The sequence below is a fragment of the Leptonychotes weddellii genome, chromosome 9 (genome assembly GCF_054177405.1).
Source record: "Leptonychotes weddellii isolate Sample4059 chromosome 9, ASM5417740v2, whole genome shotgun sequence".
In the NCBI taxonomy this organism is placed as follows: Eukaryota; Metazoa; Chordata; class Mammalia; order Carnivora; family Phocidae; genus Leptonychotes; species Leptonychotes weddellii.
In genome coordinates, this window is record NC_138377.1 from 7061794 (window position 1) to 7072390 (window position 10597).

The following is a 10597-nucleotide window of genomic DNA, read 5'->3' on the forward strand; positions in this document are numbered from 1 at the left end:
GAGCTCCGTGTTCCCCTGCCCACAGTGACTGGCTTGAGTTTAGGCCCCAAGACTTGGACACACAGCATATTCCAGTCCTGGGGTGGGACACGACCAAAGTGGAAAAGGGAACTGAAGCTCTGGGCATGTAAGCCTGGGAGCTGCTGGGGGCCGGCAGGAGGGGGAGCCGCCCTGAGAATGAAGCCTACTCAGGAGGAAAGAAGCCACAGAAGAGAGAAAGAGAGTAGTGAGCTCCGAGGACATTAAGCTTCTAGCTCCAGCTGTGCCTGAAGTCCACCTTTGGACTTTCCAGTTATGAGCCAATACATTCCCATTTTGCTGAATTCAGTACGAGTTAGTATATAAGTGAAGGAGGGAGCACAACCTGGCAGGCCTGCAGCTGGTCAAGTGGCCAATGATTGGTTTTTTTGGGTTTTTTAATTTTTTTTTTTAAAGATTTTATTTATTTATTCATGAGAGACAGAGGCAGCGGGAGAAGCAGGCTCCCCGCGGAGCAGGGAGCCTGATGCGGGACTTGATCCTGGGACCCTGGGATCATGACCTGAGCCGAAGGCAGACGCTTAACCGACTGAGCCACCCAGGCGTCCCGACCAATGATTGTTTTATAGCAGACACTTCACTGGACAGTCTGCGGGAAGGAACCAGAACAGGAGTCAAATGACCCGCTTGGTCCTTGAGGTGACGGCAGCCAGATGGAGTGGGTGAGTGAACTTTACAGAAAAAGACAGAAAACCGCAGGTCTCTGATCTCAAGGATCTCCTGGTTCACCAAGGGAGAGACGATTAAACAAACAAATGGCCTTTGATGCAATGTATGATAAGTGCCTACACATTTCCTCCTTATAAGTAATGTGTTCCTTGATTCTAGCATGTGCCATTTCCCTCCGCACATTCTGGTCTCTGAAGGTAGGATGTGCCTTGCGATCAGCAGCTTCTTACAGCGGTGCTCAGCCAGGAAGCACTGACGCCGTCCTTGCTGGCACCTGGGTGACCTTGAGCACAGCTGATATTGTCATCCCTTCCAATGGAATTAGGCACTGCACCTGTTCATTGAACTGTCTTTCTAAATGTCTTTCACAAGATCACACTGTAATTCAGCACCGAAGTGAAAAGGTGGTTCGCGGGCACGAAGGCACTGGGGTAGAACGGTAAGGGTACATCTGATATCCGTAAAGAAAGTAAACAGCTCTGGAAGACCGACTCTAAGTCCACACTCTCCTGCAGAGGAATAATCATGTGCTTTACGGGAAAGGAAGTAAATGACACGAGGCAGCTTTCATACTGAGTTATTGTGTGGACAAAGACAGGACGTAGGGGTGAGTCACACACCTGGCCTCTGAAGATGAAGGGGTTTGGGGTTCCCATAACAACTCTATGGGGCATCCATTTTCCTTTTCATCTCTGCACGAGAAGGTGTAGGACAGAAATAGAGGTCTCAAAATGTCTAAGAGAGAGCTTTTTCAGATAAGAAGTCTAAGTGATAAGTAAGCATGGTTACGGTTTAATAGGTATCCTTTATCTTTTCCTTCCTAAGTGGCACATAACACAGTGAGCCCCTTAGAATTGAAGGTGCTTAGAGACGCTGATTTCTGTTCAACACTTATAATGGGACAGGGTTCAGGAGGGCAAGATTATACGGTGCACTGTAGAAAGTTCTCTCCACACACAGATCACAAGGTAGTAAGGGCGAAAGGTTGCATAAAGGAAAAGCTGGTGTAGGGGCGCCTGGGTGGCTCAGTCGGTTGAGCATCCGACTCTTGATTTCGGCTCAGGTCATGATCTTGGGTCCCAGGATCGAGCCCCACGTTGGGCTCCTCACTCCGTGGGGAGTCTGCTTGGGATTCTCTCTCTCCCTCTTCCTCTGCCTTTCCCCCCAGTCACTCACTCTCTTTCTCTCTCTCAAATAAATAAATAAATCTTTATTTACAAAACAAAAAAGGAAATGCTAGTCACTACTTACAGGGTCCAGGGGTTTGGATCGTGCCCAGGTCATCACCGTGGATACTAAAATAAATACCTTGCGCTTCTCAAAGTGGCTGACTTCTTCATTCAGTGCTGTAGGGCCAGAAAGTAGAGCAGTTATATGTACCCACAAAGACCTTGTTTTCCCCATCATGTGTGGGACTTAAAATTAAGACGAGTGTCACCTCTGTGCTTCCCTGACCAGTCCCCCTGCCCTCACGGGTCTTGGCACTCTCCCTCCGGCTACCCGACCTCTACTGAGCCTAGGCTCCCAGGTTTAACCCTCCTTCCTGCCTCCTGGGCTGTAGCAGTGTGATTTCACTTTTGGGGGCGGCTAGTGGGAGTACTGACGCTCGCTGGCATGGACTAGAACAGTTCACGGCCTTTCCTGCATCCTTACCATTATGACATGGGTACTACTTTTATTTCTGTATTGCAGATCAGGGAACTGGGGTACAGTTTGCCCGGAGGTACGGAGGAGAGGTGGGGGGCACAGTCCGATCCCGGCAGCCTGGTTGCAAAGGCTGCGCTCTCCCCGCTATGCTGCGTGGGGAACGGAGCAGGGGGCCCTAGCAAGGTTGGGGCTGCGGCCGCAAAGGCCCCAAATCCAGAGGTAAGACCCCCGGACGGTTTCACCTAAAGCAGTCCTGTGTAGCTTGCGCCACTGTGGAAGGAAGTAATTTGGGGGGTGCCCACCCTTCACATTCCCCCTGGCCTGGGGCGGGCAGCCCATGCTGCGGGCACTGTGGGCCGTGGCCGGAGGGCTAGGGTACGGTGGGAATGGCTGATTATGAACATTCTGTAGGGATCGGAATTGAGAACAGTGGTGGATGGAAGGATGAACATCGGATCTCTAAAGGTTTTGTCACCTCTAGGGGAGGAGGGGGTGGGCTCTCCACACACTGAAGCATTAAATCTCCTTAAATACGTTCAGCATGTGATCCCATTAAAATATTTTTCATGACGTATAATTTTCCAGAAAAAAAAAAATCTAAAGGGAGGGTCTAATTAAATTGTCAGAGGAGCTAAGTGACACAGTTGTCATGGTACATTTTTAGTCTCAGGAGCTGATTCCCTAAAGAAGCAGAACAATAAAAGGCTGATACCCTGAATCCAATGAACGTGTGGAGTCCGGCCCTAAGGTGAGAAAGCATTACTGAATTAAGTCTGAGAACACGATGTCCATGTATTAATCTCCGACTCAAGTGTTAATTTTAGTTCCATTTTCATTCTATTAACAAAAATGGCTTCTTCAATTCCATTTTGCCCTTTTGCCCTTTTGGCTCTACTATGCTTCAGACTGGCCTAGTTTGGGACTGTTTGGCCCACTTAGAGATCCTCAAAGTGGGTTATCCTTTCATTTGTGATCATTTTAATGGGTCTAAAATAATCTCCTTGTTCACTTGGAACAAGCACATTTTATCCTTATATGCAAATGGCTTCTCTTAATCCTAACACTTGCTTCCTTTCTCTTGTGTCATCTTGTCTTCCTTGGGCAGCAGCTGTGAAAAGCAAGGCAGGAGAATCCTTTTCAATTAAAAACATTTTAAAATTACTTAATAAAACATTATTAAGAAGTAAGACATATATCCTTTGCAAAAAAAAAAAAAACAACCCACAACAGGGGACGCCTGGGTGGCTCAGTTGTTAAGCATCTGCCTTCAGCTCAGGTTGTGATCTCAGGGTCCTGAGATCGAACCCCCAGCTCTGTGTCAGGCTCCCTGCTCAGTGGAGAGCCTGTTTCTCCCTCTCCCTCTGCCCCCCCCACCCCCGCACCACTCGTGCTCTCTCTCTCAAATAAATAAAAATCTTAAAAAAAAACCCCACAACAAACATACAAAAAAAGCCCCAAACAAAAACCAAACCCCAAATCTAAGCTTGTGCACATCAAGTAAAAGGACAAAATTCTTTTTTTTTTTTAAGATTTTATTTATATATTAGAGAGAGAGAGAGAGAGAGCACAAGCAGGGAGAGTGAGAGAGGGAGAAGCAGGCTCCTTGCCGATCAAGGAGCCTGACATGGGGCTCGATCCCAGGACCCTGGGATCATGACCCTAGCCGAAGGCAGACGCTCAACCAACTGAGCCACCCAGGTGCCCCTAGGACAAAATGATTGAAGCCCCACCAGGCCCACGTCCGCCCCACCCTCAGGTGACCCTGATAGCAGGATGAAGGTCTCTGATTATTACTTTCTTGCAGACACAAACACTCTGTTTCTCCAAAATGAGGTAAAACAGTTAAAACCTTTCCCCCAAATAGAGAGGCAAAATTTTCTTAGTTATTTAAAGCTCTTCATTAGAATGAAGAAGGAAGGCAGTAAAACCCACTCCATATTAAAGCTCATGAAAGGAGATGCCGTGTCAAAGTCTGGGAAAGCATTATGTTCCCTCGAGGGGCAGTGGGGGCTCCTAGGAGGAGCTGCAGCTCATCTGTCACAGCAGGAGGGCAGTGGCTAAGGTCTAAAATTCATAATCAAAGCACATCCATGCAGGCATTTTTATGCATTAAAAGGTACAAGTGGGTTAAATGAGGTTCCTTTTGGGGCATAGGGATGGAGTGGAAGGGAAATGCAAGGAGTCATAGCTTTTTATTCTAAGCCCTACTGTGCTTTTTATTTTATTTTACTTTATTTTATTTAAAGATTTATTTACTTATTTTAGAGAGAGAGAGAGAGCACGGCAGAGGGAGAGGGAGAGAGAATCTGAAGCCGACTCTGCCCTGTGTGTGAGCCCGATGCGAGGCTCGATCTCCCAACCCTGAGATCACGACCTGAGCTGAAATTAAGACTCAGATGCTTAACTGACTGTGCCACCCAGGTGCCCCAGCCCTACTGTGCTTTTTAATTTTCAAAACATGTCCCAGGGGTTATTTCAGAAAAAAAATGTTTAAACATTGCAAGTATACATTATATAGAAAAATCAATTTTCAAAGCCTGACAAAATAAGAACTCAATAAATGTTAGCTCTGATTGCGATTTTAAATGGTGCAATTATTTTAGAAGGTGCAATTATACATAATTTGTAAATATTTGCAAAGGGACAAAATGCAGAAAGTTGGCTTTTCAAAAAAGCTCTGCTTCAAAAGATGATACAATGTTCGTGTTTTTGATTTGTTTCTCACTGGATGAAATGTAGGCACAAAGTTATAAAAGGGAAGTCAAACATTCTAAACTCCTGAGGAATCCCACATATCCAACACACAGTACTTTTCCATCATTTCCCTGAGTATGGTACAGCCTTCCTGAGGCTGCATTCCATTTCTTTGAATTTAAGCCAAAATATTGCTTTGCTGTTGATTTTATTCAAGGGTTGGCAAAGTAGTGCCTCTTTTTATAAATAAAGTTTTATTGGAACCTAGCCCATCATTTACATATTGTCTGTGGCTGCGTTCTTGCTACAACACGACAGTGGTTGGCTCGAATAGCCAAAAATATTTACTCTTTGGCCCTTTACAGAAAAATTTGCTGACCTCTGTTCTAATCTGCCTGAAACAAAAATACTGATGTGAAAAAAATATCGAAATGTAAGGTGCTCTGTGTCTTTTTGGCTGTCCTGCTAGTCTAGAATGGTGATTCAAATAAGCTGATAAGCTTTCACTTTTGCTCCCGACTTAATTGAGAGATGAATCATAACAGCCCCAAATTGCTAAACATCACCTTGTTCTCTTAGACCTGTGGTCCTTAGAGTTCATTACAGTTTTGAAAGCATTCTAAACATGCAAGCATTCTCCCCGAGCCCTCGCTGATGTCCCCTGATAGCAAGGGGACATTTGTTGAATCAAATCCTCACAAAAATAAGTCCTCCCCTCTTAAAGGCACATCCACCTCTTGATACCTTTCTTGTGAACCAGCCATCCTCTGTCCTGCATTAAAGTTCCTCGTGTGTGCTTCAGCTCTTCCATGGGACAGCAGCGACCTTGAGGGTATAATCTCTGTCTCATTTGTCTTTGTATCTTCCCAATGCATTCAACCCCACCTCCTTAAGCAGTGCCTGTAGGATGAATACAGGCTGAATTTTGAAAGTTACCGTTTCTATTCAGGATTAAAAAAATTCTATTCTGGGGCGCCTGGGTGGCTCAGTTGGTTAAGCGTCTGCCTTCCGCTCAGGTCGTGATCCCAGAGTCCTGGGATCGAGCCCCACATCGGGCTCCCTGCTCCAGGGGACGCCTGCTTCTCCCTCTCCCACTCCCCCTGCTTGTGTTCCCTCTCTCGCTCTGTCTCTCTCTGTCAAATAAATAAATAAAATCTTAAAAAAAAAAATTCTGCGGAAGCACGCATTGTTTAATTAATTCAACAAGGGGGCCATTAAGTCTCAGGTGGCTCTAAGGCCATGGCAGTTCCCATAAGCAAACCAAAACCTAGGTCTGTAAATGCCGCAAGGTTAGAAAATCAAAACCTGGGGCGCCTGGGTGGCTCAGTTGGTTAAGCGACTGCCTTCGGCTCAGGTCATGATCCTGGAGTCCCGGGATCGAGTCCCATATCGGGCTCCCTGCTCAGCGGGGAGTCTGCTTCTCCCTCTGGCCCTCCCCCTCTCATGTGCGCGCTCTCTCTCTCTCTCAAATAAATAAATAAACAAAATCTTTAAAAAAAACAAAAACAAAAAACAAAAAAAAAAAATCAAAACCTGAGGACCACCAATCACGATAGCGACTAGGCCTTTCCAGGTCGGGCAAATGCTTCAGCCATAGCCAATCAAATAATGTCCTTGAGTTGCTCTGTAGGACCTCCCCCTGGCTCCTGTTGGTGGAGCGCTCCTAACCATTTCCAACGTGGGAGCTCTCCTGAATCCGTTTTTGCTCAAATAAACTCCTGAAGGTTTTCCTAGGCCTCAGCGTATCTTTAACACAATCCAAAGGCATCTTCATTAGCTTGATTTCATTTCACGTTTCATATTCCGTCTCAGATCGGTTTCCCCGTGGCAGTAATTTGCCTCGTGGTCATTAGATGGTTCTAAGGGTAAGGAAGTTGCACAAAAGTGCCGCTTTTGGAGAGAGAAGAGAGCGGTTCACTGACCAGAGACTGCCCAGATGGCCTCCTCTGCTTGCTGTGGGTTCTCAGTGATGTTATAAATGATGACGTCACACTCCAGGAGGCGCATGAGAAGGTCTTCTCGAGAGATGGTCTGAAAAAGAGAGTTGACAGTCATTTGTTGTGAGCAGCTAACCTTAACATTTAGCCGGAATGACAGTTTCCAAATGAGATACACTGCAGATGAAGTGTCCTACAGGAAACAGTTGCAGGATTTCTATTTAAAATGAAATTTTGGCTCTCTTCTGTGTGTAGTTTCCAAGTAACAAATAAGTTTATGGAAATAGCTGGGAACAGATGATTAAAAAATTGCATAATGATCTTAGGTACTATTTCTGCATGCTGTTTAAACCCCAATTCAGAAGGGAAGAATTACGACACACTGAAAGAAAATGTGTGAGGCATTTGAAACTAACTCCAACTCTGCGCAAGATTATTCGAGCCATTATATATCATGAGTCACTCACAAGGGCTGATGAGTGATTAATGAGGATTGTTTCAGAATCCTCAAGATGGAATTAATCGGTCCTCTTTGTAGATGTAAGGTGCCTTATTACAGCTGACAGTTGGGAATATTTTAAAAATACAGAAACTTTTTTTTTTTTTAAGATTTTATTTATTTATTTGAGAGAGAGAGAGAGAGCACATGAGGGGGGGGAGGGTCAGAGGGAGAAGCAGACTCCCCGCTGAGCAGGGAGCCCGATGCGGGACTCGATCCTGGGACTCCAGGATCATGACCTGAGCCGAAGGCAGTCGCTTAACCAACTGAGCCACCCAGGGGCCCTAAAAATACAGAAACTTTTAATGGGTAAAAATATAAAATTCTTACATTAGACAAAAGTAACTTTGGTGATCGTCATGTTTTAAATAGTTATTCCTTCCTGTGTGGATGTCGGCAGGTTTCCTAGGAGTGCCCTACCGGGGGCGGGTATTATGATAACCATCAGAGGACCCTGCATTTCCAAACCAGGATTTGCACTCGCTGTTAGTCCAGTTATCCTGAGGGGCAGATATTCCCCACAGTTCCTTGACCAGTTGCATTAAAGCAGAACATTTCAGGCCAGTCGGGATCTCTTACCACGTAACCTGGTTGAAGAACAAAAGCAAAGTGAGTGCCTGTCCATATAGCGAGGACTACCCTGGCGGGGTTAATGCATCCCTGTTAAACCCAACCGTGCAGACAGCCAGTTTCCCCAGCCCGGTTCCCTACGGCCTTTGGCGTCCAGCTGTACTCATTTCCGAGGGCTGTTACTTAGTGTCACAAACTGAATGGCTTAAACAACAGAAATTCATGTTCCACAGTCTGGAGGCTACAGATGTTGCTGTTTGTGATTATAAGGCTCGAGACTGCTGCTGTCTTGCTGCCAGCCTGAGACTGAAGTCACCCTTACGGGGAGGCAGAGCCCAGGAAGGGGCAGGAAAAGCAGCAGCAGCCCCTGGATCACGCCAGCCCTGAAACTGCATCTTCCTTGAGACCACCAGCCACATAAACTGAAGAATTTCCTTATTTGCAAAGCCAGTTTGCGTTGCCACATTTCCCTAGCGCTTGCAGCCCCCAAACAGCCCAAAGTGATAGAGAGAGCAAGGTCCTTAATAAAAACAAGGCGTCTAAAAGGCAGAGGGGTTTTGCAGAGGAGTGTGATGAATTTAATTTGGGGCATATTGATTCAGAAGTGCTGGCAGGACTTCTGGGGGGAACGCACTAGAGGGCAGCTGGATTTGGAGGTCAACAGGGTTGGTGACAGATTTGAAAGGCATTGGATCCTATGGGGGAGCTCAAGCCATAGGACTGGATAAGATTGAGGAAGGACATCCATTGAGAGAAAGGAGGGGGCTCTGGGGAAAATGGCATTTAAAGGGAGCCTCAGATGCACAAGGGAAGTGAGGCTGTGGAGGCTGCAGAAGGGGGAAGAAGACTTTCCCCTGGAAAGCCGGGGAAGACAGGACTTTGGGAATTAGGAGCTCCGTGGTGACACTGGCCAGGGCGTTTCCTGTGACGTGGTGGGGGCAGAGCCTGCTGGCACAGGACTCCCAAGTGGCCGGGAGGGCAGTAGTGAGGCTGGCGAATGTGGCAGTGGTGGCCCGGGGCCGGGGGTAGCCAGCAGGGAGGCCACATGCAGTGTTTTTGACACTTGGAAAGATGTGAGCATGGAGCGCTTGGATAGGCGGAAAGAAAGAAGCCGGTGGTGAGCAAAGCCCCTGGAGAGTGTGAAAGCGGGTAAGGTGGAGAAAGTTTCCTCGGATGGCGGGAGGGGACTTGCTCATTCATTTCACAAGTGTTTTATTGAGGGCTACTTTCTGCCAGTCGATGTGCTCAGGGCCAAAGATGCACAGATGAGCAGGAGAAAAAGTCAGGTGCAGTGTCTATTCTCAAGGGGCTGATGGTTGTAGTCCGGGCCACCCACAAGAGACAGACAATAACCATGAAGTGTGACAGGTGTGATGATGTAGGCAGGTAAAGGTGCTATGGGAGTCAAAGAAAAGAGCTCAGGGGCGCCTGGGTGGCTCAGTTGGTTAAGCTACTGCCTTCGGCTCAGGTCATGATCCTGGAGTCCTGGGATCGAGTCCCGCATCGGGCTCCCTGCTCAGCAGGGGGTCTGCTTCTCCCCCTGACCCTCTTCCCTCTCGTGCTCTCTGTCTCTCATTCTCTCTCTCAAATAAATAAATAAAATCTTTAAAAAAAAAAGAGCTCAGTATCGAAACAGGGAGTGTAGAAGTAGAAATCACTGAGGGCTTCCTGGAGGAGGTGACATCCTGAGTCAAATCCCGATGGATGAATAGGACTAGGTGGGGTTGGAAGAGGAAAGGCTGTTGCACGGTGAGGTGTGTGCAAAGCTGTACGGTAGGGTCTGAAGAGCGGCAGGCAGGGTGATGAGAGGGATGCCCCTCTCGGAGGTATGCAAATGTTGCAGGGTGAGGATTGGGTAGCATGTGACACGGGGGAAGCAGTGAAACCGCTAGAGAAAGGTAAAGATGCGCAGAAATTAAGATGGACACGCTAGTGCTTCAGCGAGGCTTGACTTTAAACTGAACACATTTCTGGGCGCCTGGGTGGCTCAGTTGGTTAAGCGACTGCCTTCGGCTCAGGTCATGATCCTGGAGTCCCGGGATCGAGTCCCGCATTGGGCTCCCTGCTCAGCGGGGGGTCTGCTTCTCCCTCTGACCCTCTTCCCTCTCGTGCTCTCTGTCTCTCTCATTCTCTCTGTCTCAGATAAATAAATAAAATCTTTAAAAAAAAAAAAAATAAACTGAACACATTTCTCCCTTTCATTCTTGAAGCCTCCCCCTCCCCCCTTCACTTGCTTTTCTGTAGAATCCTTTGTTCCAGGAACTGGACACCGATATTGACATCCTGGGGACCTCAGTGTATCCTTAGTAAGGGAGACGCGGATGGCCGGGCTGGGCCAGGCAGGAGGCCACCTTGAAGACGGGAGGGGCGAGGATGGCAGCACCAACCGGATTCTACACGAAACCACTCAGATCCTGTATTTTCTTGTAAAACCTCTCAGCCTTTTCCCCCGGGTGTGTCTGCAGTGTTTGGTTTTCTGTTTTGTTTTGGTTTATTTTTTTCCAAGTTTTTATTTAAATTCCAGTTAGTTAACATACTGTGT

General features: G+C 47.1%; 1 protein-coding gene across 1 annotated transcript in view; it reads right to left on the reverse strand.

Moving 5' to 3' along the window:
- Positions 1–10597, reverse strand: part of AK7 (adenylate kinase 7) — a 51465-nt gene that overhangs the window by 33702 nt on the left and 7166 nt on the right. Inside the window, exons 3-4 of the mRNA XM_081829734.1 lie at positions 6972–7080; positions 1960–2054 (exon numbers count right to left, since the gene is read on the reverse strand). Of these exons, the coding sequence (XP_081685860.1) occupies positions 1960–2054; positions 6972–7080 (204 nt within the window). The remainder of the gene's footprint in view (positions 1–1959; positions 2055–6971; positions 7081–10597) is intronic.